This window comes from Dicentrarchus labrax, unplaced genomic scaffold, assembly GCF_905237075.1.
Source record: "Dicentrarchus labrax unplaced genomic scaffold, dlabrax2021, whole genome shotgun sequence".
Lineage (NCBI taxonomy): Eukaryota > Metazoa > Chordata > Actinopteri > Moronidae > Dicentrarchus > Dicentrarchus labrax.
In genome coordinates this window covers 24005481-24033333 of record NW_026136723.1, presented here as the reverse complement: position 1 = coordinate 24033333, position 27853 = coordinate 24005481, and the positions used below count along the sequence as shown (strand labels likewise).

The window sequence follows — 27853 nt, the reverse complement described above, 5'->3', positions numbered from 1 at the left end:
TTCGTTTGCCGTGCTTTTGTTTTGAAAGAGCGCGTCCCGGAAGTGGTAGCTCCGTGTAGCCGTTAGCTTTATATCCGCGGGAGGGAGGGCGGCGTAAGCGCAGACTTCAGACCGGTTTCTAGCCGATACCGAGGAGGACGCCGGGTTAGTGAACCCCCCCTCATATCTATTTGATAAAGAACAACACCGGATTGTGACGTTAACCCACCGGCACGACGAATTCAAGCTCTCAACCTCTCACCGGGTAAATGTCCCGACGAGCCTCGCGCGTCGAGCCGCCAGTTAGTTGCTATTTGTCGTCGGCTAAGAGCTAACCAACTGTTAGCTCAACGTTCCTCCGCGACACCAAACTGTCACAAACATTTTCCAAACACCGATTACAAATCTTCTTCTCCTTCCAGATTCAAGAGCAGCCGCGTCGAGGGGAAAGGACGGAGGCCGTTGTTCAACTTGGAGCTGTCAGTTTCACGGTAAGGGGCGACCGCGGGGAGAGCGCTTCCAGCCGAGGGGAACCCCAAGCGGCCCGGTTCCACATCAGCGACCGAAGCCGGGGAGCGGGTTGCCGCGAAGCCGGGAGGAGCGGCGTGTCAGCCGGGGAGGACCCATCGGGCGAGGTTTCAACCTGCGGAGGGAGAAGTGATCACTGGGTGCCGGGTCATCCGGACAGAGACCTCATGAATGGAAATCGGAACAACAGGTGGGACCACCCCCCCCCTTTGACTAACAGCCACGCTTCACAGTGCTAATGTGGCGTTCAGGTGCCGGCTGCACTTGAGTTATTTGTGTGCAGTGTTAGACACAAGTTTGAGCCCCATGGTTGAGCGTTAGGGAGCTGCAAAGTGTGTTGAGTTGATCAGCAACAGGGGTTGGTGAAGTTGACAGGATATGATGGGAAGTGGCGCAATTAGGGCTGCAACGATTAATCGAAATATGATCGAAAATGGACAAAATGTAATAGGCAAACTGCAGAAGCTGCAGGTTTTTTTGGGGGGTAAAAATGTGACAAAACAAATTTATAATGAAGTATTGTAGTGCTGCAGAGATTCACTGGCCTACAAATCTTGTTCTCCAGATTTAAGAAAACATGTTTGTTTGGTAAAAACACCCCAAAATCACATAATCGTGATTTTTATAGTTTTTTTTTTTCAGTGAAAAAGTAAAAAGTGTGATGCAAAATTGATCTGTGCCGCATTAATTGTGAATCATATCGCAAATATCTGTCAAAATAATCACAATATGATGTTTAAACTCTTACGTGCGAAGCTGGAGCTCAACTTTAAAAACTCCAATTGGCATAATATTAGGGCTGCGTATTGGAAAGAATCTGGTATCACGATACACGGGTTACGATTCAATATATATGCGATAAAGAACGGTATGCATTTGTATTCGTATCACAGTAACATCCAACATCATAGCCCTCAGTTTAACGTTTACAACACTGCTGTGTAACGTTTAAACACAAAGATCAATACAGTGTTTTTGAGAGTCTAAGACAAATTAATATAATAATAAAATAAATAATCCTGACTATCCTCACATGGATTGACTTGAAAAAAGCTGCCAGCATACAGTGTTATATTGGTTTCCTGATTTATTTTGGGCTCCGCTTGAGATGAGGAGCCTACCTGTGAAACAATAATGTAACGTAAAGTGAATTTATATCGTCCAACGCCTCGTCACAAAACAAAATATCACAATGACATTCTTTAGATATTTTCTTACATACTATAACTGGGTTGATTGTTCCTCAGTGGTATTTTACCGGTCACTTTTGCGCCTGTGTGTGTGTGTGTGTGTGTGTGTGTGTGTGTGTGCATGCCTCAAACCAGTCTCACGGGTTACTTGTATTGTCTACGTCATTCTTTGTCGGCTGTCAAAGGCAGGTGGTGATCCCGTCAGGTGTGCCTGAAGTCTGAGAGAGGCTGGTTCACTTTCAGAGAGAGGTGTGTGTGTGTGTGTGTGTGGTGTGTGTGTGTGTGTGTGTGTGTGTGTTTGAAGGACAGCCTTTCACACCAGCTGCTGCCATAGTTACCCTAGCCATTGAATAATGTTCAGTTAACCGCTGCCTGTGTTAATTACAAATCAATTGAGCATGGCAGGATATTAGTCAATTTACTTTGTTACCGATGGCCAATGTGAGTCACTGCTTGTGTATTATTGATGTTGTTGGGGGCCAGTGGTGGACAGGGAGGGGGAAAAATGGGCCAAACTGGTTCACTGATACTGACCCATTCATTCTCCACCCATGTTCACCCCCGTGAGCAGTACAGATCAAAGCTTTATCAGAGCGTAACGTACATTTTGAAACAGTGCCAGGCTTTAGTCAATGGGCTCATGCATATTTAATAAAAACATAATAACTGATTTTCCTTTTTTTTAAAGTAGTCTGCTTAACACACATAAAGAATTTTATAAGCAGGAGTTTATACACACCTGAGGGTAAGAAAGGCTAATATATATATATATATATATATATATATATATATATATATATATATATATATATATATATATATATATATATATATATATATATATATTTGGGTTTAAAAGGGAGGATTTAATATTAAGACTTTTCCCCTCTTGCGGAGGACATGTTTTGCAAACTGCAATCGTGTTTTCTTCCTCTGAAACTTGGGAAAACTTCCACAGCGGCGATAACATGTTTGGCTCTCTCGTCTAAACTGAGTGTCTCCACACAGGTGCAACAGTTTGACGTCTGGAGTGCGACAATAAGTTCTGCGCTCGTTGACTCGAGCAATGTTGGCTTTGTTTTATCAGCTTTAGTGGCCTCAAAATATAATTGTGCATCCCTAGTATGTCAGATGTCCCAAACCAGTAAAATTGCCCATCACAACGTCCCTGAGCCCATGTGGATGTCTTCAGATAGCTTGTTTTATCTGACCAACAGTCCAAAACCCCAAAGATATTCAGTGAATAATGATATAAAGCAGCAAATCCTCACATTTTTGGCAATTTTTAGTTGATACATTCTGAACTTTTACTTGTCACATCCTCCTTATTTCCTCACTTATTCACATGTGCTCAGCTTCTAATGTGGCAATTTCCAACCGGCACGTTGAGGGCATCATAATGTTAATGGATTGGGGGAGGGGAACAACGATGAGGGGGGGTAAAAAAATGGACTACTTAACAGCATGGGATTTGATAAAATGATTTTTCTTGTCAGCGGACAGCTGATGCACCAGGAAAACTTTGTGTGTTTCTTCGACAGGCCAATCTTCCTCTTGTTCAGGCTGAAATGATGAATAATACAAGACTCTGTGAACACGATGGTGCAGCAATCTGTAATTGTTTATTGAACTGAGAAGTAAAAAAAATAAATGCTTCATAGAGTTGTTGTTAGTGAGAAGTTTTGGGGATTTCTGATCTCCGGTAGAGCTCGGTTTAACACTGCAGGTTTAAAAAGAGTCTCTCTGCACGTGATGAGTGTTTAACACTAGGAGTATGCAAAGTAGAGGAGGTTAAAACAACATTTATTTTTAGTAGTACAGGTTTTACACAGTTCTAGTCCTCAGTGGGACTGTAGTGATGTTAGGACTGTACAATGTGACATCAGTGGAGGGCTCTCTTAAAGTGCGTGGGTTGAATGACAGCTCTGTGTGGAGTGCTACTAGCTGTACAGTGCATTTGTACAATGAAGCAGCCTGATAAGTGGTCATTAATCTCTCCATTGTTGCTATTCTACAGTGAACCTTTGTGTTTTTGGGTCATTACTGGTGCAGTAACCGCTATCTTTTGTCTTGTTTTCTATAACTCCTCAAAGAAATCTGAGGTTGGACTCGGTTTGTTGTCTCTTTTTTTTTTGATTTGCCCATCTTTTGTTTGTGCACAAAAGTTAAAAAATAGAAAAGTAAAGGTTCACCAGGCACTCAGGAAAAGAAGAGTTGTATTAAAAGCCTTTTATATAGTCGGGCATATTCGGCAAAATATTGGGTAAATAGTAAAAACAGATTGATTATATCTGGTATTGTGTAGTGAATAATAAAGTAACTGACAAATACAGAAAACACATCTATCGCAATGACATCAAAATAGTAATAAACTAAAAATAATGACCACATAAATAAAGTCAAATACAGTCTGTGTTTTTGTCACCGGAGCTCAAAGATGAATGAGACGAATCTGTGTGCACCTGTTTTTCCTCCTCCTGTCAGTGTGCCTCTAGTTGCCATGGAGAAACCTTAGCAACATGGGCGCCGTCGCCGTGGAAACCGCACCGGGGAAGAAGCGACCTGGGGACGCCTCGGCAGAAATCGCAGTCCTTTTTTTTAACAACCGAGAGATGACTCCTCGCGGGGGGAAGTCAGGGGTCAACCCTCGAACTCTGAGAGAGAGAGAGAGAGAGAGAGAGAGAGAGAGAGAGAGACGAGATCCCTGAAACAGTTTAATGCTCTCCAGCTGCTCCGTCGCACTTTCATGGCCACAATCGTCATTATTTCTTTCTTTTTTTTTTAAGTAGTTAATTTTTAGCACCGCTCGCTATTTTAACAGCTCGAGCTGCGTGTGTGTGTGCAGACTTTATACGATGTAGGTCATTGTGTGTGTGTGTGTGTGTGTGTGTGTGTGTGTGTGTGTGTGTGTGTGTGTGTGTGTGTGTGCAGACTTTATACGATGTAGGTCATTGTGTGTGTGTGTGTGGTTCCTCTGAGTCACATTTGTGGAAATTGTGTGGTTTTTGTGATGTCAGTCTTTTTGAGTACTTTCCAGTTTGGCATTTATGAAAATTGGTGTCAAATTGGCGTGGTGTGTCATACCCGCCTACTTCTCCTCCCGTCTGGCGAAAGGCCGCGTCAGTCAGGAGAAATCTGCGAACGCTGAGCTGGTCTTTATTTAAAATGTCACCAAACTGCCGCAACCTTTTTATACGGTCATTATCAGATTGATGAGGTAAAGAACAGCGTAGGCCCGTTTGTTTCAGTTTTGCCAGTTTGATATGAGGCAATCTTTGACGTCTCCTGACCATCTTGAGTCCCAGCACCTACCGACAGCTCTTATTAACCACTTCCTTCCTCCAGTTCGTCTGCATCTCAGAGCTCTTAGCTTGTTTGACAGCGTACAGTCTGGTGATTCTAACTGTTCTGTTTTAGCTCGTTTTGGAGACTGAGTTTACGTAAATGCAGACAGTGGATATGTTTGTGTATGGATTGGATTTTGTAGGATTATGTGCTATTATGTTACATGTTGGGGATTTAAAAGAAACTAAAAAGAAAAACAAAGCTTATCTATCTTCTGTTAAGATATTAAGACTAAAATATTGAGGCAAATTACTCTACATTCATTTATAGACGCTGTAAGTACACCATATTTTCATTTTCACCATATTTTTTTCAATATCACCTTTTTACTCGATGTTGAGTTAGCAAGCGGGTTGCCTACCTACGTCCAACAGATATGGAGCAACATTCACTTGGAGTCGTGTTTGAGTCCAATTTTCACTCTCCTCTAAGCTCTGTTTTTGTTTCCACCAGCTCCTCGGGGGAAATATATCTGGATTTCTTAGCTGCTGAATACTCCGCTATGTTCATCAGCTGGTTGTTAACTTTGGCTCTCTGCCGTTTGGTCAGAAAGTGTACAGTGGCTTATTGGAGCTTTATCACTGGAAACAGCTGCCTGCTGCTTAAAACGAGAACCAAACAGAGAGTGAACCAAACCTTAAGCGTCCGGTGATTCATCAGTACGACTGACTGGTTTCACATTACGTCATTAGACTCATTGTTGGTACACAAATATTGATTAAATCAGCTTTAAGTATCACTATAGGTACCATAATATACAAGCATATTCACAACAACAATCTTATAACTTATCAAGAATGCCAGAGTGTGACGTAAACAAATGTTGTTGGGTTCTTTTTGCTTATTCATTTTTGTGTTTTAGGAGCCGTTGGAGCCCAAGCCCTCTTTTCGTTGCCACGGCGACCTGGCTATGGCACCATTGGGAAGCCCATCAAGCTTCTGGCCAACTGCTTCCAGGTGGATATACCCAAGATCGACGTCTATCTGTATGAGGTGGACATCAAGCCCGATAAATGTCCTCGCCGGGTCAACAGGTAACAGAAGAGACTGAAACTGGTTTAGGTTGAGCTGGTCTTTAATAAAACAGGCTGTCCTCAGCAGACTGGACTACTTTAAAATGTCTTGTGTGAGCTGTGTAAGCCTTGATTCATGCATGTTGATTGTGGTGAAATGTTTTATCTCTGGTGGTCTTTTCAGGGAGGTGGTGGACTCCATGGTCCAGCATTTCAAGGTGACCATCTTTGGCGACTGTCTGCCAGTTTACGATGGGAAGAGAAGCCTCTACACTGCTACCCCGCTTCCTGTCGCCACCGGTGGGGTAAGACTCTACACTGAAGTTTGGATGCTGGTGTTTTGTGTCGTCTGGAGCAACAAAAATCACAGTTCAGCTTGAGAAAGAATGTCAAGGTCACAAGTGTTGTGTGAACGGCTGCTCCAGTCTTCTTTTTGTCAAAATTCTGCCAGTGGGACACCCTGAAAATAGGCTCACACTTATGTTATAGCCAGTTAAAGTTATATTTAACAGAGACTGGAGACGCATCATTGATCAGTAAGCCTCAATAACCCTTGTTGTTCCTCTTCAGGTTGATCTGGATGTCACTCTGCCAGGTGATGGTGGGAAGGACCGCCCATTTAAAGTCACCATTAAGTTTGTGTCGTTGGTCAGCTGGCACATGCTGCACGAAGTCTTGACGGGACGCGCTGTGGCCGAGCCGGTTGACCTCGACAAACCCATCAGCACCAACCCGGTTCACGCCGTGGATGTCGTCCTTCGACACCTGCCCTCCATGAAGTGAGTTTCCTCCCTCGACCGCCTTTGTTTTCCACATGAACAGCTTAAGTTTATCACCGCCTGAAAATGAAAATGAAATCTGTGTTTTTCCTGGCATCATTTATTTGTGTGCTCCTTTTTTCTGTTTTAATTGACTTGATGGATATGTTCACATAATACAGCCATCGTTTAAGCATGTTCAGAGAACGGCGCTCGTTTAGTGCGTTCATGCACAACACTGTCTGTCATACTAAAAAACTTCAAACCATATTGGAAGCTCAGTGTAGCTAAACATTTGAAATAGTCGGTGAAATTATTTTGCTCAAATCATGACTATTACCTCAAAATAATAAAGATTGATGATTACTGTGTATGCTGCATTTTGTCTATCTGACCATGTTAGTAATATTCAGTGTCAACGTCAGGAAGAGGAAGAGTTACGATCTAAAGAGCACTGAATTAAGCATGAGAAGAGTATTTCTTGTTGATTGGTTCTGGTCATGAAATATGATCCGAGGATACTTGCATCCTGCAGCCACTGTATAGCTCCGTTAATTTATTATGCAGTATTTCAACCACAGTGTTGTCGCATATTGGAACAGCTGCAGTTTGGTGGAAACGTGTATGTACACTACAATACCACAGGTGGATACGTTTTTAGTGTATTAGGTGGCCCAATTTCAATATAACAAGGACTTACGGATTAGAAGAATCTTTCATGGTATCTACCTTAAGACATGCCATTTGGCGAATCGATTACGCAATAAAGCTTTTAGCAGTGAAACCTTTTAGGCTCTTGTGTTGAGAGAGCTGTAAGTCAGGCAGCATGTGCGTTAAGCTGCACCAGGTAGAGTTTTATATTTGTGCTCTTCTAACCTTTGTCACCTTTTGTGAACCCCTCTGCCTTCATCAGGTACACGCCTGTCGGACGATCCTTCTTCTCCTCCCCAGAGGGCTACGACCACCCACTTGGCGGAGGAAGAGAGGTTTGGTTTGGCTTCCATCAGTCAGTGCGGCCAGCCATGTGGAAAATGATGCTCAACATTGATGGTGAGTATGCATGGTGAAACATTTAAAGGCTTTCTTGTTAAGAGTTTGATGAGAAGATAAATTCCACTCTCGTTTCTGTGCAATAAATATAAGCCTACAGCCAGCAGCTGGTCAGTTTTAGCTTAGCATAACAACTGGAAACAGGAGGAAACAGGCTGGCCAGGCTGTCTCTGTCCACAGGAAACAAAATCTGCCTACCAGCACCTCTAAAGCTTGCTTACAGTTTATATATTGTTCAACAAAACTTTGTGGTTTTACATCAGCTATATGCTGGACTATTATACTAGTTTGCATAAGACTTACATTCTCTGCAGTATTTCTTCTAATGAGCAGGCACTGGTCATTAATGTTTGTCTTAATGCATAAAATGTGTAGAACCTTTATCGAGTAATCTGTGTGCTTCATGGCTCTAAAAAAACCTTAATCCACCTGCACCTGTGTTTTTGTCAGTGATTTACAGTTTGACCTTGTCCTGTATCGTTTCAGTGTCAGCCACAGCTTTTTATAAAGCCCAGCCAGTCATCCAGTTCATGTGTGAGGTCCTGGACATTCACAACATCGACGAGCAGCCACGCCCTCTCGCTGACTCCCACAGGGTCAAGTTCACCAAAGAGATCAAAGGTATGTCACAGAGGAAAGGCAGTGCTCGTTTTCACTGTGCTGCAGTATGAGGCCTTAACCCTACACAGCTCTCTTGTTGTGTGGGGAGCTACTGTAGCTGGTTGATGTTGTAGTAGACTGAACAGTATCGCATGTTTTTGTTTTATTTGATGCGTATGGGGGAGGTGCAGATGAAAGCTTGTTGGTGGAGGAATTTAAAGCCTACTCAGTTGTTCCACTCTCTGAAGAAAAGTTTCAATCACTGTTGCGTATTTACATCGATGCCTCCACCATCTTCACAGGTCTGAAAGTGGAAGTGACACACTGTGGAACCATGCGTAGGAAGTACAGAGTCTGCAATGTGACACGACGCCCTGCCAGCCTCCAGACGTATGTTTCTATATCGCACTCCAGTGGCTGTTAAACCGCAATCAAAGCTGTCGTCAGCTTACACTAACTGGAGATTCTTGCTTTTCTTTCAAATCCACAGATTTCCGTTGCAGCTCGAGAATGGTCAGACAGTCGAACGCACGGTGGCGCAGTACTTCAGAGAGAAGTACAACCTGCAGCTGAAGTACCCCCACCTGCCTTGTCTGCAGGTGGGCCAGGAACAGAAACACACCTACCTGCCTCTGGAGGTAAGGACAGTATGCAGGTTTTACAGGTTTTTCTATTTCAGTCAGTCAAATCTGATGTATTTGTTTTAGTCATAAATCAGGAATATCAAAATACAATCAGTACCATAAAACATAATTTACACATTTTTATATCCCACCTGCTGCTTCATAATGTTGAGCCTCAGTATGTGTAATGGTTAGCCTGGTTCCAGATCTCAGAGACCAGGCATCTCAGATTTGTTCAGCTAATCATACATCCGACAGCTGAAGAGACGGTCGAGTAATCAGAGTAAGGAGGTGGGTTTAAGAATAGAGACGTCAGCTTCCTGAATAGGTAATTAGCTAACTAGCAACATAGATGAGAAACACTGACAGGAAAATGGCAAGCATTGAGATACAAGTTGAGGATCATCCCTTGCTCCTGATTGGCTTGAACAAATAAAAAATAAAAAACACCCTCATTTACCAAGAAATCATAAAACCAAACATGAACACAAATTCAGGCTCACTGAACGAAGTGAAACAAAAAAAGTGATTAAATCTGATTATCAGCCTGTAGGTAAAATGCTTGATTAACCCGAACTGCTGTTTTTAGGTGTGCAACATTGTAGCCGGACAGCGCTGCATTAAAAAACTAACAGATAACCAGACGTCGACCATGATCAAAGCAACCGCTCGCTCTGCACCAGACAGACAGGAGGAGATCAGCAGGCTGGTGAGTATCCTGTGGACCAGTTTCATTTTCGTTTTTATATTTTTGTTTTCAATTCAGTTTAGTTTCATCAAGATTTTTCCAGAGTGGGTTTTCTCGATTTAGTTCTTTTTTTAGTTTTTTTTTTTTTTCTTGTTTTTTTTTATTATAATATTGGAGAATTAGTCCAAGGCCAGTTTTAGAAAGTTCAGAATACTTTGTGAAGGTAGTTGACTCACAGAGAGTCATTTCCTGTAGATTTTTATTACTTTCAGTTTCAGTTAGTTTTCATTTTAGTCTAGTTTTTTTTTAGTCTTCGCTTTTATTTACCATTAATATTATTATGTTTTTGCTGTTATATAAAAATAAATATCTCTCTTAGGTGAGGAGCGCAAACTACGAGGCCGACCCGTTCGTCCAGGAGTTTCAGTTCCGCGTGCGAGATGAGATGGCTCAGGTGACGGGCCGCGTCCTGCCGGCCCCCATGCTGCAGTATGGCGGCAGGGTGAGCTCTGAACAATTTATGGTACCTTCCCTTTAAATCACGCTTCATATGCATGTGTGTTTGTCAACGTGTGTGTGTGTGTGTGTGTGTGTGTGTGTGTGTGTGTGTGTGTGTGTGTGTGTGTGTGTGTGTGTGTGTGTGTGTGTGTGTGGTTGTGTGTGTGTGTGTGTGTGTGTGTGTGTGTGTGTGTGTGTGTGTGTGTGTGTGTTTGAGACCACAGGGTTTCCTTTAGTCTGTCATAAAAGTTTGACTAATAATAATAAATAATAAAATTAGTTGAACAATTTTATTGGGGGAAACCCTTTTTATCTCTTTTCTCTCATACATAACTGTTATAGTTTTCCCTGATTGCATCCTGTCTGTGTCTCACATGTTTTCTCCTCTTTTTGTCTGAACTTTTACTTTTTGAATTTGCTGTGGTTTTATATTCTTTTACACATGCATGCTGTTCTAAGAGATCATACATAGAAGCAGTTTTAATTTGAAATGAGTCTCTGTTTTGCATGTCTGCCATAAACAAAATTGTTTTCTTGCAATACACGCTAAATGCATGACCAACTTTTTGTGATCAGCCAATCAATCAATCAATCTCAGCCTCTTGAATAATCACAAGCCCTTAATCCTGAGATCCCCACTGGCTGCCTGTTTCCTTTAAATCTTTGAATCCATACTTTGTTTGTGTCCTTGTACTGTACGTGTCTGTGTGACCACCAGCCCCAGCAGATCAACCCTGCACTGTCGTTGCAGAACCGCACTGTGGCCACGCCGAGCCACGGGGTGTGGGACATGAGGGGGAAGCAGTTTCACACCGGAGTGGAAATCAAGATGTGGGCCATCGCCTGCTTCGCCACCCAGAGGCAGTGCAGAGAAGAGATCCTCAAGTGAGCTTTAAAAAATGACTCAAACATTGTTTAGTTTAGTTTAGTTAGGGAAGAAATTATATGAAAAAAATTTATGTAAGATTAAAAAAGCTATGAAGAAAATATCATATTTAAAGAAACCAAAATTTAGATTAATTAAGATTAATTTTGAGAAATACAAGCTAACAGATTTATTTGGAGCAATTAAACTCTAAAAAATTAAACAGCTAATTTTACAATAATATAAAGATTTTTAGAATTGCTACATTACTTCGAACAAAAATTACTATTGTAGAAGAGATAAATTACAGCATAAGTGAAGAAGAATTCTGACCATAAATCATAATAAAGCAGTACTCTGCTGGCTGTGACATTAAAAACATTCATGAAAATTATATTTTATGGTAATTTCTGTTTTATTCCTGCTTAGGAGCTTCACTGACCAGCTGCGTAAAATCTCAAAGGATGCTGGGATGCCAATCCAAGGCCAGCCATGTTTCTGTAAATACGCCCAGGGAGCTGACAGCGTCGAGCCGATGTTCAGACACCTGAAGAACACCTACGGTGGGCTGCAGCTCATCATCGTGATCCTGCCTGGGAAAACACCCGTCTATGGTACAAAAATTACGTTTGAAATGAGAACCCCACCACAACAGTAACAAAAATCAATCAATCACACCTGCTAACGTTTTTAAAGACAAACCTGAAGTGCATACAGTAAAAAGTGGATGAAGAGTTACAGGAATATTTCATCTCTGACCCACAGCTGAGGTGAAGCGGGTGGGTGACACCCTCCTTGGCATGGCCACTCAGTGCGTGCAGGTGAAGAACGTAGTGAAGACGTCCCCTCAGACCCTCTCAAACCTCTGCCTCAAGATCAACGTCAAACTGGGAGGAATCAACAACATCCTGGTTCCACACCAACGGTAAACACAACACAGCAAATAAACCACTAAAGAAGATCTTCTGGGTTCTTGCTGCTCGGGCTCATCAATGCTTTTTACTTAGTCACATTCTTAAGTGGATAGGTAACATAATCAGGCTTTCTGACATCAATTTCTTGTCTAATTGTTATAATTTTGGACTTCACATGCAAAGGGCAGCTGTGTACCGGTTTGTTGTTCTTCCCACTGTGATCTGTGTCTGTCTGTTGGCTGTTACAAAGACTGCAACACATCATGACTGATTTTTTATTTTTATTTTGCCTCCTCCTATCCATCCAGACCTTCAGTGTTCCAGCAGCCTGTCATCTTCCTCGGGGCTGACGTCACTCATCCTCCAGCAGGAGACGGGAAAAAGCCATCTATTGCAGCGGTGAGACTTCACTGCAGAAAAAAAAGCCAATTGGCCGACAATGTTGTCTTTTCTTTTCACTGACACTGCTACTATCAATCTGGCTGTATTGTTACAAGTCCTCTCTCTGAATTAATGTTGCACCAATCTTTTTGTTGCTACTGGTTGGTGATGTGACCGTGCTTCAGAGCCGCATCTACTCTTGTTGATGCAGAACAAAGCTACACACGAGGTTTTAAAAGGCTGCTATAGAAATTTGCAGAAACATTGTTCCATAAATTCTCTTCAGTTCAATGCTGCTTTTGCATATAATCGCTGATCTGACTGTTGTTGTCCCTAAAGGTGGTGGGCAGCATGGATGCCCACCCCAGCAGGTACTGTGCTACAGTGCGGGTCCAGAGGCCCAGACAGGAGGTCATCCAGGACTTGGCCTCCATGGTGCGAGAGCTCTTGATCCAGTTCTACAAATCGACTCGCTACAAGCCAACCAGGATCATCTTCTACAGAGACGGAGTGTCAGAGGGACAGTTCAGACAGGTACAACAACTTGTTTCTTCCTTTTTTTTTTTTTGCTAAAGTCATAAATTACAGGCACAAATTAGTCTTTAAAAAACCAAAAGCCTTACAGTAATTTACTATATGTTTACTCAGGAAGTCTGCCCGTATTTTTCTGTGTGTAGGTGCTGTATTATGAGCTGCTGGCTATCAGGGAGGCCTGCATCAGTCTAGAGAAGGATTACCAGCCGGGGATTACTTACATCGTCGTACAGAAACGCCATCACACACGCCTCTTCTGTGCAGATCGCAACGAGCGGGTGAGTAACACAAAGCAGTTCTTTTGTTAGAAAACATGAATTGTACTTCGAGAGTGTTGTTATTATTATGGCTGCCTACTCTCTCCATCTGTTTTGATTTGGTAAATTGTGGTAGAAGGTTATCTACCAAAAGGGGTTTGATTTCAGATCATAGGATTTTCTTTTTTAGGCAGCGTGACCTTCTCTTAAATGAGTTTGTTAAATTGTGTTTCCCTCTCAGGTTGGACGAAGTGGGAACATTCCTGCCGGCACCACAGTGGACACAGACATCACCCACCCATATGAGTTTGACTTTTACCTCTGCAGTCACGCTGGAATCCAGGTGAGCTTCAGGCAAAGTCACTAAAAAAAACATTAAACTCACTGAAAAAAACAGCAACAAGATGGACAGCTATAGTAATTAATGTACTCATTTTGTTATTAACGTTAACGTGGGTATTCCTTCTTCTGTTTTCACTGTATAGAATTATTCTTGTACACGTGTGTGGTTGCCAGATTGTTGATTTGAAGCCATAGTTACATGTTCTTTAAAGTTCTTAAACTGTTGTGGTTAAAGAGTAGCAAGGAATATTTCATAGTCCCCAAACACACTGCATCCCCTGCAGCTGTTGGCTTCACCTAATTGTATCCACGGACTGTTTGTCTCCTCTCCATTGAGCTGCTTTCTCTGGGGTGTGATTAACTCCTGTTTCCTCCCTCCAGGGTACGAGCCGGCCTTCCCACTACCACGTTCTGTGGGACGACAACTGTTTCACCGGCGATGAGTTCCAGCTCCTCACCTACCAGCTGTGCCACACCTATGTCCGCTGCACGCGCTCCGTCTCCATCCCCGCACCGGCTTACTACGCCCACCTGGTGGCCTTCCGCGCTCGCTACCACCTGGTTGACAAAGAGCACGACAGGTGTGGAGAAACGATCAAACATTACAAACACGTAGCATCAGTGCAGTCAGTTCGATCTCTTCAATCAGTGCTAACCATTCTTTCCCTCATTTCCTCCCGACAGTGCGGAGGGCAGCCACGTCTCAGGGCAGAGTAACGGCAGGGACCCCCAGGCGCTGGCCAAGGCAGTTCAGATCCACCACGACACACTGAGGACCATGTATTTCGCCTGAACACCCCCAACCCTCCACTTGCCTCCATCTTTCCCAGCCACTCAGCCAGTCTGCGCGTCCGATTTCCACCAGCCACCTCGCCTCATCGCCCACCACCACCAACACCCCGGGGTTGGTGAAGCATCGGTCAGTGGGAACTCGCTATGACGGCGGCTGCGACTGCGAGGCTGCGTAAGGATGTAATAATAAGCCAGAGAGGAGTTACAGCCACATTATGCAATTTGAAACCAGCCAATCGTTTCTGTGCTCCCGCTCGTGCATCTCTTTCTCACCTACATCTCCTCTGCTGTATTTAAATCACAGTGGACTCTGCCGCGTTTTAAAAGCTCGCAAGTCACGTCCTCGCCTTCACGTTTCTGACAGCAGCTCAAAGTTTTATTTTGCTGTTTTTTTTTTCTTTCTTTCTCGTGTGTTTTTAAAGAATGGCGGAGCAGCAGGGAAAACAAAGACTGATGATTTATTTGGTGCATGGTTGGGCATGAAGCAGAACCAGTGAGGACCTGACTTTCTCCGTAGCCTCATGTTGAGCCTAATGTTGCTGGTTTATAATATAGACGTTTTTTTTTTTTTTTACATGTTTGTGGGTTTTCAGCTTGTCTAGATACAATACTGTATGTGTTATTTCTCTGTCGAGCAAATGTGTGATTGCCATGGCAACACATTAGCTGAGTACGCTTGTAAACGGCAGGCTGCCTTAGCTTCTGTCTCCCTTTAAGCCAGTGGTTCCTCACAGTCGTTCAGCCAGACAGTAAGAAGCGTAACTCTGCACTCTACCAACACAGACACTGAATGAAATCTTAATTATTATTATTATTTTTTTTTTTTGTAAACAAAGCCACGTACAGCCATCGATGAGGTATTGTGTATCGCTTGATGCCTTACTGCGAGGCGAGGTGCGTAAAGAGGACTGGTAGAATACAATGCCATGGCCACAAAAAATGGACTATTTTAAACTTCTCTTACTTATAGTTCAGCTTGGTACAAAGTGTAATACCAAACGTTTTCTTGTGTGTTTTATTCCTCTTGCTATTTATGAGTTGTTTGTTTGTTCTCTTTTTAACTTAAATTAACATTCATTTTCAGCAATAGAGCAGAGTTAGACCCTTTATATCTTCTGACGACCATAAAACCGTTTCTTTCTCTTTTTTTTTTTTACTTTTCCCACTTTTTACATGAGGAACTGACCAATGTAGTTGTCAAGAACTCCTTCAGTGCAATAAGGTGTTAACACAGAGTGAGCGGGTTCAGTGGTGAATGTTTTTTTTAGACGAGTATTGGCGCAAACATTGTTTATGAGTGAGTTTTGGCAAGTGACCATGAACTTGGATTTGGGAATGTACAGTATTTTGACATTCTTATGAACTAGCGGGACTGATGGCGCAGATGTGAGCGTCAGTCGTGAAGTGTGATGGAGGTTTCGGAGAGATTAAACAAAGTGCCTGATTTGGTTAGAGGGTGAACGGTTGGTTGGATGGAAGGTTTTTAATCGTATGTTGGTTTCCGGGTGCCTCTGTTGATGCATTTAGTGAAAACGGTCTCCCTGGCGAACTGTAGAAACACTGCACTGCCCGACACACGGGGCTGGACTCGAGTTGATCTCAACGCCATGCCAAGTTGGTGTGATTATTCCTAATGTTTTGGTTCCTCATCATCGGGAAATAATTACTTCCATATCGACTTGACACGCTTTGTTTCCTTGCGATCGTAAAATATTCTGCGATCAGAGTTGGACGAGCTTTTCTGGAGATCATAAAAAAAAAAGTGTTATCATCACACAAAAACACGTAACTGTGACAGAATAACTGGTTTATGATCTCTCTCACATTATCACACAATAATTGTTTGATCTTAAGAAAACAGAGTCGTGTCATCACTTTAGTAAAAGCTTTTTTTTAATAATCTAAACGTACATTCAGTGGCTACTTTGTTAGTTACACCTGTACAGTTAATTCAATCTAATACAGCTTGAGTTGTCCATAAAGCCCGCTGTTAGAATTCCTATAATGCAGTTTATTTGTGGATTTAAACTATATGTTTCATCATTAAGGTCAGTCGTGGTGTCGTACTGGACTGTAACTGGGGACGGCAAAAGGTTAGACGCACCTTAATATAATGTAGTCCAGTACAACACTTCCTTTAACTGTGACCTCAGTAATAAAACCGAATTGAGTTTATACACTTCTGATATTATAAATTCCGTACAGACAGATGTTACAGCAGGGCTGTTGTATTACTGGACTGCGTTAGATTGTACAGATGTACCTAAAAGTGGACACTGAGTGTAGTTTTCTTCACTTTCTCTGGCCCTGCAGTCATAAATGTGAATTTCTGAGCAGGCGTTTACATCCAGCCACACGAAGGCAGATACTGTCTACTCGGATGTGTGTCCTCACTTGGTGCACTGATAGGACTCGCTGTTTGCACTCATTCATATTCAGATGTCAGTCTTTATCACCTAGCTTTGTTGCTTTTGTTTTCAGAGGAGGTCTGGGCTGGGTATCTCCCCCAAAAATGGTTTCACTACTTGAAATTCAGCACAAATTCTGAGTAGGGCTGCAACTAGCGGTCATATTGGTCTTCAAATAAGCGTTTTTATTCTCCAACAACCCGAGGAGCTGTGTCGGATTTCTAGTTGTGTCCTACCAACCCAAAGACAGTTTATTTTCATATATGACAAAGAAAAAGCATCAAATTCTCACATTTGAGTTCCTGAAATCAGCAAATATTTGACAGTTTATTTTTCTGTGGATCGACTTATCGTTGCAGCTCTTGTTCAGAAACAGTGCTTCTCCTACAAACACCAGAATTACCATCATTCATCATGACATCATTATGTAATAGGGAACAGATTTTCTGCTACATCTCGACACACTGGCAGCTTATCGATCTCAAATTATAACCAAATAATCATCGATACAATCCCATTAAAAAGGACCTTCAGTCGTCGTTACCCAGGTATTTATCTTGCGATGCCCAGCCCTCGAGGGAGCCGCCTCCCATGGCCTCGCAGTATAGTTTAATACAGACGAAGCCTTCAGGTTTCATCACTTGGACCAAACCAACGTGCCTGGTCGGTGGGGTGAGGGTGGAGGACTTGGAGGAGGAGGAGGAGGAGGAGGAGGAGGAGCTGACGGGCTCTGTACTGCTAACTGTGCTAGCCACATGTCACCAGAACCAAACCTAAGCTGCTATAAGAAAACACATTTATTTAAGATTTCATCAGATACATTATAGGCTATATATTGATACAGAGAGACTAAGAGGATATGGTATTTTACTGCACTTAAAAGAAAACGCATGTGTTTTAAGGTCGAACAGTCACGATGCTGAGATGTTTGCTTCTCGTTTTGCCTTCAGTTGAAGCATTTTAATTCTAAGAATATCAGAACAGATGGTTTCCCCCCCCCCCCTTCGGTGTTTGTTGTCACGTTGAAGCTGTTTCTTAATGTCAGACATTACCAGCATTTGATTTTACTTGAAGAAAATTAGTCGTGGGCATGTTTGACATTGTTGGCTAGTGCTCTGCTTGTTTTTGTTTTTTTTTTGGAAAGTTTATATATCGAGCCTTATTACAGTAATCTCTCTTTCCACTCATAACGCCACGTACAGTAAATAAAAACCTCTGGAGCCCGTGGGCGGGGCTTTGTGTCTTACAGCGCTGGACATCAGATGCCTTTTTTTTCCTCAACAGTAAAAAGCATTTTTAAAGTCTGAAGTGAGATATATTTATATGTAAAGATATTGATGTAATGCACACACCACTTATTTTTTCTAACAAAAAAAAAGTCCTATTTGAAGCAGAAAGCGTGATTAGCTGTAGTGAAAATATGGCGTTTAATAACCGTAGTGGTCTGTGCTAATTCTTTTTCCAAATTTGATAATAATGCAATAGGTTTTACTCGTGTGAAAAGCAAAAAAAAAAAAAACACGGTTTGCGTTTGCTGCATCGACCTGCTTTTGTGGGAGACTGTCGGGGGTTGTTTTTGTCATGTAAGTGATCTGATGAACCATCAACCCTCCTCTGCAAAAGACCTGTGAAGACCTCCCTCTACTGTTGTTTTTATCATCTCAAATTTAAAAAAAGAAGCTCATCGAAGACGTGAGAGACTGAATTTTGATGGAGACGTTTCTTAATTCATGTGCTGCATCAAAGATTATTCTTTTTTTTTATTTTTATTTTTTATTCTTTTTGCGTATTCATGAGCAGAGGAGGGTTGAAAGTTCATCTTCGGACCCGGTGTTGTCCGTTAACAGACTGTGCCTTTCCTGATGGTGCTGAAGAAAAAAAAAAAAACAACAACAACAAAAAAAAACTAAAAATCAAAGAAATCTTAACTTTCAGAAAGGGCGCCGAGGCCCGAGTCTACATTGATAAGTATATATTGATACATGACAATACTGTAAGGTGTGATTGTGTTTGTGTGTGTGTGTGTGTGAGAGTGTTTGTGTGTGTGTGTGTGTGTGTGAGAGTGTGTGTGTACCTCTGACATATGCCAAGAACACAAAATATGCAGAACTGATCAGTTGTGGAGCTGACCGGACCAAAAGGCCTGTGGGGATCGGTTTAGTAGACGGGCACTCACAAGCACAACCCAAAAACTAACATTTCTGAAGAATTAAGAATAATAATAATGATAATAATAATAATAGGGGAACACTCATGACTCTGTAGGTAACGAGTAGCTCAGTGTAGACATTATGTAGCAATATTTATTTAACTTTATTTCTGTCGGGATGCCTCCCGTACTGCCTGTAAACACATTTTCCTCTTCTTTTTTTTTTTTATTTACTTGTTCATTCTTGAATGGACGGCAATAATGAAGCAAAGTTTCTGTGCAATCAGTTCGTCTGGCCTTCCCTCACTGTATGCATGTCACTATCTAACACCTTCTCCCCCCCCCACACCACACACACACACACACACACTTTTTACGATTTTTATCTTCCAATGTGAAATTTAGACGTTTACAGACTTGGGATAGTTCTTCGGTTGAGTTTTTACTCCACGAGTGCCCGTTTCCCATGTTAAGGGATTCCCCACAATAATAAATCTTTAAACCTCTGTGGTTGGCTGCATATCATACTCAAAAAGAAAAATAATGTTTGGGTTTCACAGTATATTAATGTGCTTTTTTTTTTTTTTTTTTGTTGGTTTTTTTTTTGCCTGATTATTAAATGGTGACACTTTTAGAAGTAAAAACTGTATGTCAAGACCTTTTTTTTTTTTTTGTCTTAACACTCATCTGATCCTGGTCCTAAGTTGAGCCTTTTTATTTGGTTGTCATATTTAATTTTTTTGAATAAATACTCTATGTATGAAATGTGTTTTTTTTTTAACTTTCTTTAAGATCTATACTCATAAAAAAGGAAGTGGAAAGGACGGTGAACACACTCGTGTAAATAGTTCACGACCTTTCCAGAGAGGGGGTGGCAGGTCTGAAGGAGAAAGCTCATGCTTGCTGCTTGCACTTTGCACAATCATAAAATGAATTCCATGTGATGACGTTCACATCAGGTATCACTGCCTCCAGGTGTTTACATGTCAGTATAAACGTCAATATCAATCTGCTTAATTATGGTAAGTTAAACATCTTTTATGTGTGCTTGTTAGGGATAGATTGGATCCCATATTAAACATTTCTTCAGATTATCAGTATTTACTGTAGGCTCACTTAATGGCCCCACCACTGATTGGTTACATGTAACCATAGCAATGCAGCATTTAATTAAACATATGCTTAAAGTACATATATAATGTATATAAAGTATAATATATATCTTTTACTTCAGTATAAGTAGCAATATACCACAGTGTCAAAGTAAAAGCACAAAGATATCAGCATCAAAATGTACTTAAAGTACCAAAAGTAAAAGGATTTATTAGTTGATTTTATATTTTGTGATATATATATATATATATATATATATATATATATATATATATATATATATATATATATATATATATAATGTGAATCTGCAAAGTAACTTAAGTTATTTGGAGTAAAAAAAAAAATTATTTGTTGTTATTTGTTTAAAATATTTGCCTCCAAAATGTCGTAGAGTGGAAGTATGTTGATGAAATGAAAGTGAGTAAATGACATCAGCTGTACTTTGTGTTCAGTGCTGAACTAAGATAGCGAACATTATACCTGCTCGCATTTAAGATAAGATTTCCAATAATTGATAATCTCAGTATATGCCTGTGCTGAAGTACAGAGCCGATAGCAGGGCTGTTTAACATCAGACCAGAGAACAGTACTGTAGTTTGGTAGAACAGAGGAAGAACAAACTAGTTTAGTTATTAACTATTATTTATTATTAAATATTGTAACTCCTCCATGCACAGCAGGCCTACTTGACAGATAGGCAGGTTGTGATTCATTTTAAATAATTAAAGTGTACAGACTGTTAGTTCAAAATAAAATGGCCCTTTTCAGGAACCTTCGTCAGACATTATAGTAACATCAACACTTGTACTTTAAAGGAAACTATGGGACCCACAGATAGAGTTACACAGAAATATGTCTCATAATTCACCAACAAGCCTAATAATAAACACACGAGTTCATTAAATGGGGATGTTTGGGGGATTTTGAGACAAGAAAAACTCACAGCAACAGTTACAATTTTCTCTTTTTCCATTTAAAACCAAGACGCATCCAATAATCAACGTTCACCAGCTGGATAACAGAAGTAAATTAGATTCATTGAACTTTTTATAAATTGTCGGCGTGCACAATAAACTAATAAAAATGAGACTGGCTGTGCTGAGCGCGGTATACAACAGGACACTATAAAGGGATGTTATCTGTGTACATGCACTCCACCTGCAAAGGAGCGCTGGGTTCATTATTATTGACAGGAAATGGCCAGAGGGCGGTTATCAGTCACTTCCTGTTTGAAGTCCCCTCAGAACAGACAGAGACACACTTTATAACTGCGGCACTGTGTAACCTCTGTGTTTACACTTCCGGCTGTCTGTGCTTACAGCTCCATATTAGCTTGGCAGGTTACAGTCTCCACTTCCTGCTTATGTAGTCTAACATCCCTCCGGTTTTTTAATTGCTTTATCCCTCGCTCCTGTAAAACACTCATCTTTGATTAAACAGCGTCCTTGTTGCACCGTGACTCACAGAAAAGGATATTTAACCTGCATGTATGTGCCCTTATGGGAAGAGCTTAAAGGTCACATGGGAGAGCAGCATCATTTCAGGTCATTAGAGGAGCATTAAAGAAACCCTTTTGTATTTTGTGAGATATCTAGTTTTCATTTAGTTGCCAGGGTAACTGCAGTTGGCTGAGAACAGCAAGCCTGTTGCGCCGGATGTGTGCAAGTTCAAACTCTAGTTTTAACTTGAATAATCACTAAGTTGTGATTCAAGCGTTACTAAAATAAAAGCGGTTGAACCACAGAGAGAAGCTGACTATAGATAACAACTAAATAGTTACATATTACACTAAAACAGCTGTTTTTTTACATTAATTGCAGCAATTTTGAGGCACATTAATCGAGTAGAAACCTAATTTATTGATGTGGTTTTTCAATATCGATCGAGCTTACTGTGATGTGCTACAAAGCCAGTGCCAGTCAGAAACATTTAAAACAGTAGTTTCTAAGCCTCTAGTGTCGACTTTACACCCAAACTCACACACAGCTGAAGCAACCCAGTGCAGATCATTTCCACGTCAATGTAACATTTTATAAATAACTACTTATACGTGGTTTTCTACGTAAGTCACACTTAAAGATCTTTATAAATGAGGCCCCTAGTCTTTGAGATATTTATAACCACCGTAACCCCAGTCCTCTGAGAACAGAAATGTATTTTGAGTTGATCTACTGCTTGGATGGGCGTGACACTCTCCCGGGTTAAAACTGTTTCTGGAAGTAATTTTCTCCATTTAAAAAGTTATCCTCAAATGTTCATCGACACAGAAACACAGGAATCTGCTGCGTAATGTTACGATCCCACAGGTTTATGTTATAGTTGCAATTATTTCGTCTTTGTTGCTGAGAAATCACGTTTTGTCTGTCAGTTTTGGCCCCCTGGTCGGCTCCAAATACTAGTGATGTTTGTTTATAGATCACAAAAATGAAATTTCTGTGAATGCAGCGCCGGATGTTGGAGTTTCCCACCTCCACCCTCCACGCCACTAAAACAAACTGAACCATATGTTAAACACTGAGTCACTAAGGCAAGTATGTTGCAATGAGTACACTTAAAGTGATGGTTTGTTTTGTCTTTTTTGCTCTTTATTGAACTCGGAAGGATTCTCTAGTGGACTTCTGAATAATCTACTGTAGAGATCCTCAACAAACCATTTATTACTGACAATAATTACTGCAGATCTTATGGATTATTAGGAGCCATACTAGCTATACTTTAGCAATGACGCTGCTTTATCAGACTTTAAAGCTTACTGCCAAGTGAAAAACGTTCTCTACTGAAGGATCGGCGACAGTGTCACAACGTTTACTTACACATGATTAACGGTTATCAGTCTAACTGGTGGCAGCGTTTAAAGCCTTATTTCCACAGTTCTGTTGTGCCATCTGTCATGTCATGTTAATGTAAAATGACAACAATGCTGATTAAACTACATTTTCAGCTTTGAGTCAACAGATAATGAACTGAAAAAAAACTTGCACGTGTTTATTGTGTCCCATTTAAGCTCTATAAAAGGTACTGACATGACATGAGGAAGTACACTAACTCCACTGTCAGCCACAGTGATCGGTTCACCTAAATGAAGCCCCAGAAGCCCCTCTCATTGGTTAGAGTGAAATAATAATTCCCAACCCTTCATTTTGTCCATTTTGCATGAAATAAACTCTCAAAAATAAATTTTTACATGAATAATTTCTCCAGAACTTTCAAGGAAGGGGTGCTTCCTTGTATTTGTCAGTCTTGGAGGGTTTCTGGTGAGGACAGTGAGCAGCTGCTCCTCCACACTTCAGGATGTGCAGCTTCGCCATGATGTTCTTGCAGCAGTGGTCTAACATGCTTCTGACAGCCGCTGAGGAGAAGTAGAAGATGAACGGATCCAGGCAGGCGTTGAAGGTGCTGGAAAGCAACGCCACGTTCCTCCACTCCTCGCTCTCAAAGCGAACAAACCCCACCACATGGGAGGCATTGTAAGGCCCAAAACAGACGGCAAACACTATCAGTGTGCCGAGCGCCAGACCGATGGCACGCAGCCTCCGACGTCTGCCGATGTTTGGAAGACGGGACAGGATACGGATGAAGTTGACGTAGCAGAAGCAGCAGATGAAGAAGGGGATGCAGAAGAGAACGACGAAGAGCTCCAGACGGATCGGCAGCAGGATGTTGAGCTCTTCCGCGCTGAAGTCCAGGTAGCAGGTAGGTGGAGGCGTGACAGGGTTGTTAGTGGCACTGTCATTGCTGCTGTCACTGTTGGCACCTTTGCTCCACTGGACATAGGGAATGATGTAGACGACGCTGAGGTTCAGAGAGGTCACCAACCAGAACATGATGCTCGCCAATATGGCGTAGCGAGGCCTGCGCCACAGGGAATACCTGAGGGGGTAGGCGACCCCCAGGTAGCGCTCCACGCTCACAGCAGTGAGGAGCAAGGTGCTGTTGTAGATGGTGACGTAGAACACAAAGCCAGTGAAGGGACACAGAGGGTAGGGCAGCAGCCAGTCCATGCCGTCGGCGGCCTCCTTCATTTTAAATGGCAGGAAGGCGAGGAAGATGAGGTCGGAGATGGTGAGGTTGAGGAGGAGGATGTCTATCGGGGCGGCCTTGCGACGCACCTTGCGGTAGAAGGTGCAGAATGCCAGGATGTTGGCAGGGACCCCCATCAGAAAGGTGAGGATGTAGATGGAAAGCAACAGGTGACTGCCCAGCATCGCGGCTGCTCGCACCAGAGACAGACTCTCTCAGACACTGCACAAAGAAAACATCATCGTACTGAATGGACTCTTCTGATTGTGAGGACTAATGATGAAGAAGAGGATTTCTAAAGTTTAGTTTAACTTTAGTTCAGATTGAAATATCTCAGCTATTCACGGTCCTTTTCTCGTAGGAGCAACGTTGTTTATTTTTATTTAGGTTGCTTTTTTTTTGTTGGCAGAGGGGTGTGTGGTTTCAACACTTTTCACTGATAGTAGTCGTTACACTTCCCTGTGTTGCCACCATAAGGTTGAGATTTTTTGATTTTATTGCCATTAAATTTGACAAATATGAATTTTCCACTCAGGATGAATGTTATCAAATCTTATTACTTTGGTTTATGACCAAATATCAGCCTCTGCTGTACTTTGGTTTTAGTGCTAATAAGCAACTAATAATAATAATTCAGACGGTGGTAAACACCTGCCGAACATGTTAGCATCCTTACCGCCTCCTGAAGGAAACCATACTTGTGCTGCATTAAGACATACAATTACATTCATGTGAAGGTTTTCAAAAGAGATGATTCAGCATCGAAGGAAACCTGATCCTAACTCTGTAAAGAGTTCTTTTTTCTCCTTTGTTTTTTTTGGAAATTAAAACAGTAAAGACAAAAGTTGTTTCTGACAATTAAAGAAATAACTCCTGTTTCATTCATTGGAACTATTGCAAGTAAAGATGCAGAACTTCTGCTTCAGATATCTCACAAAAACTTTACATACTCTTTTAAATGAAATGAGGGGATTTAAATAAAACAGGTGCCAACTGATCGAGTGAAAAAGCCTTCCTTTGGTTAAAGGGTTATAGAGTAATTTCTACATTTTTCTTTTTGACAACGAATCCCATAAAAAGATCAAAACCAGCGATATGTTTGTCCGTCTTTTAATACTTTTTTAAATTGGTATTTCATTTACATCCAATCACAAATACTACATTTCCTTTACACACGGTGAACAAATATCCTAAAACTCCTGTTTAAAGCATATGTTACTCAAAAAGGAGTAAATTGTTAATATATTTTCAGCCGTGGATTTGGTTCTGTATTGAGTTTTAGGACAGTATTTGTAGGACTAACTAAAATAAACTACAGACATTCACCGTAATGAAGGATGATAAAGAGTTTTTGGATAATAATTGAGGCTGTATGAGGATTCGGATACAGAGACAGTTCTTGTTAGAATGATCAATTAATTGTTCAATTCTTTTTCTGATGGACTTTTGTTTAAAGCTTTGAATTTCAGCATCCACTTCCTTCAGTTTAATATTTATATATATATATATAGGTTATATATATTCATATATTTTATTTAACCAAGAAGTCACAACATTTATAATATAAAAATACATTATATAGATGCAATACAGCGCAGTTATATTTAGTTAGTTTTAAAAAAACAGGAACCACATCATTTAAAAATAAGAAACAATACAGTAAAGTAAAATATGTGACTACTCACCTCTGTCAAGCTTTAACAACCAGGCTCTCCATCACTGTGCGGCCGTCCTGTGTGATGCTGCAGCGCTCTGGCAGCATGCTTCGCCTCCTGGAAGCAGACTGTTTGTTCAGATCACAGGGCTGCACTTAATATGTATGTTCTACTGAATATCTGCTATCTCGCCTTCAATAGGGGAAATTTAATAAGCCTCTGGACACAATCTCTGTTCCCCCGCTCTGTCCAAACATCGTCTCCCAGCAACGGCCCAGAAGCTCCAGCTTCATGCAGGTTGAAATGTGTCGCAATAACTTTTTTGTGTGAAAGGACATGACAGTGACAAAGCGAAGAGGGCAGGTGTTTTTTTGCGTCAGTTACAGCAGTGATTCTCAATCTGGGGGTCGGGGCCCTCACTAGGGGTCGCCAAAGCTTCACAAGGAGGACGAGAGGCCTTTTTGATTTTAAGGGGTGTAAGAAAGCTTTTAAAATTTTATACATTTTATCCAAACTTTTGAAGACCTGAACACAAACTTAACTCTCTGCTAAACAGTCTCCTCCTGCATTAGAAAAGTACGCAGTAAAAACAACCACAGAGCTAACAGAACAATGGATGTCAAGGGGAAAAAAAGACAGAATTTGTGAAAAAACAACCCCATTAAAGGACCAGTGTGTGTCGGATTTTGTGGCATGTAGCAGTGAAGTTGCAGGTTGCAACTAACTGAACACCAGTCGTGTCTGTATTTAAAGACCTGGGAATGGGAACATGAAATGTGAAGTGTGTAGGTGAAACTAAAGTGACTATAAAGACCCTGCCAAGAGCCAGCGTTTAGTTTGTAACTTCAGACCTATTGTAGCAATTTGGCGGTCCACGGAAGGCGACCTGCTGCATCTGTAGATATTCCCATTCTTAGGTAACAAAAACACAATGATTCCTATATTCAGGTGATTATACACTAATGAAAACACACCGGTGAATATTATATTCCATTTCTGTCAATAGATCCTCCTAAATGTTACACACTGGACATTTAAGGGGTGTAAGAAAACTTATATACATAAAAGGCTGAGCATTTTGTTCATTTCTGTGAAGAAAACTTTGGATTAAGATTTTTAAGACCTGAACACAAGTTGTACTCACAGGGTCTTCAAAGTACGCAGTAAAAACAACCAAATTGCTAACAGAACAATGTCAGGGGGGGAAAAAACACTGAATTTGTCAAAAAATAAGCCTATTAAGTCTTTATGGTTGTTAAAAAATAAAAAAAAGACATAATATAGACAGAAACGTTCATAAAGATATAAGGAAAAATCTAAAAATTCATCCGAATCACTCATTTCACACGAACTTCCTGCACAACTATACAGTTTATTCGTTGTTCTGTACTGTCATTGTTATGCATTGAACATAATATGAAATATACATAAAATATGTCACCTAGTCAGAGGTTGTCAGTCCACTCAATCATAGAAAAATGTTGGAAACCACTGAGTGACAGCGTCTGACCACAGAGGAGGGAGGCTTTATCTGTGTGTGGTGCCCAGCAGAGGGCAGAGAACTCAGGTTTGTTCACTGCAGGTTCCCACTAAAAAAGATACCACTTTTATTTTGTATTCACAGCAATGCTTAAAGAAACATGAAGTGGCTTTAAAGGGGAAGCGAAATGGTTTATCGTTTTATAAACCCAACACAATCAGATCATGCAGCATAAATTATGTATTTTAGTAATGGGGTTCTGCATTAAAGATAAAAATAAAGAAAACACAATGAGAAAATACAGTTCTAGACAATCAAGGAACCTCTAAATGTGATTGAATAATAAGGAAAATATTTAAACACTATTTAATATTTACAAATCAAACCATGAACCTTAAAAAATAAAGATACTAAATTGAGTCAAATGTGTCCTTCTTGCAAGTTTTGTCAATTTATGGTGGGAAAAAAACTTATTTTACATTGATACTCTAAAATAAAATAAAATTAACTATAAAGTAACATCAGCAGATACATCAAAAGCTAGATTATAAGTCTGTGGACTCACCTGTTACCACATCTGGCAGCTGACTGGTGTTGGTGCCAGGCTCTGTCACTGAGGATCAAACTGCCCCGAGGGAACCAGGTGGGTTCAGTCACTCAGCTCCACT

The 27853-nt window shown here is 41.1% G+C and overlaps 2 protein-coding genes across 5 annotated transcripts; one reads left to right on the top strand and one right to left on the bottom strand.

Moving 5' to 3' along the window:
• The first annotated feature begins 74 nt into the window (after window positions 1-74).
• Window positions 75-19679, top strand: ago3b (argonaute RISC catalytic component 3b). Of its 4 annotated transcripts, none has more exons than XM_051391493.1 (20): window positions 75-244; window positions 402-697; window positions 5905-6076; window positions 6240-6360; window positions 6626-6834; window positions 7727-7863; window positions 8350-8484; window positions 8766-8853; window positions 8954-9101; window positions 9676-9795; window positions 10154-10276; window positions 11024-11157; window positions 11567-11751; window positions 11903-12062; window positions 12360-12450; window positions 12772-12966; window positions 13110-13244; window positions 13465-13566; window positions 13947-14146; window positions 14250-19679. In XM_051391493.1, the coding sequence occupies exons 2-20, from the start codon at window positions 679-681 to the stop codon at window positions 14356-14358; spliced, it is 2583 nt and encodes an 860-aa protein (XP_051247453.1). In that variant the 5' UTR covers window positions 75-244; window positions 402-678; the 3' UTR covers window positions 14359-19679. The 4 variants fall into 4 exon arrangements, with proteins under 4 accessions (XP_051247453.1, XP_051247451.1, XP_051247452.1 ...); XM_051391491.1 differs by having other exon boundaries at window positions 10991-11157; XM_051391492.1 differs by having other exon boundaries at window positions 10154-10297.
• A 2289-nt stretch (window positions 19680-21968) lies between these two features.
• Window positions 21969-26039, bottom strand: LOC127358438 (free fatty acid receptor 3-like). The gene is made up of 2 exons (XM_051391539.1): window positions 25736-26039; window positions 21969-24272 (listed from the first exon to the last, which is right to left on the bottom strand). Exon 2 carries the CDS (start codon window positions 24233-24235, stop codon window positions 23237-23239), a length of 999 nt encoding a protein of 332 aa, XP_051247499.1. The 5' UTR covers window positions 24236-24272; window positions 25736-26039; the 3' UTR covers window positions 21969-23236.
• Between the last annotated feature and the right edge of the window lie 1814 nt (window positions 26040-27853).

Bases quoted from the DNA above. Each gene is read 5' to 3' on its own strand.
- LOC127358438 (XM_051391539.1), bottom strand. From the start codon at position 24,235: ATGCTGGGCAGTCACCTGTTGCTTTCCATCTACATCCTCACCTTTCTG.
- ago3b (XM_051391489.1), top strand. The intron at 10,298-10,990 runs GTACCTTCCCTT...TGTGACCACCAG, and splicing joins TGAGCTCTGAACAATTTATG to CCCCAGCAGATCAACCCTGC. The intron at 13,245-13,464 runs GTGAGTAACACA...TTTCCCTCTCAG, and splicing joins GTGCAGATCGCAACGAGCGG to GTTGGACGAAGTGGGAACAT.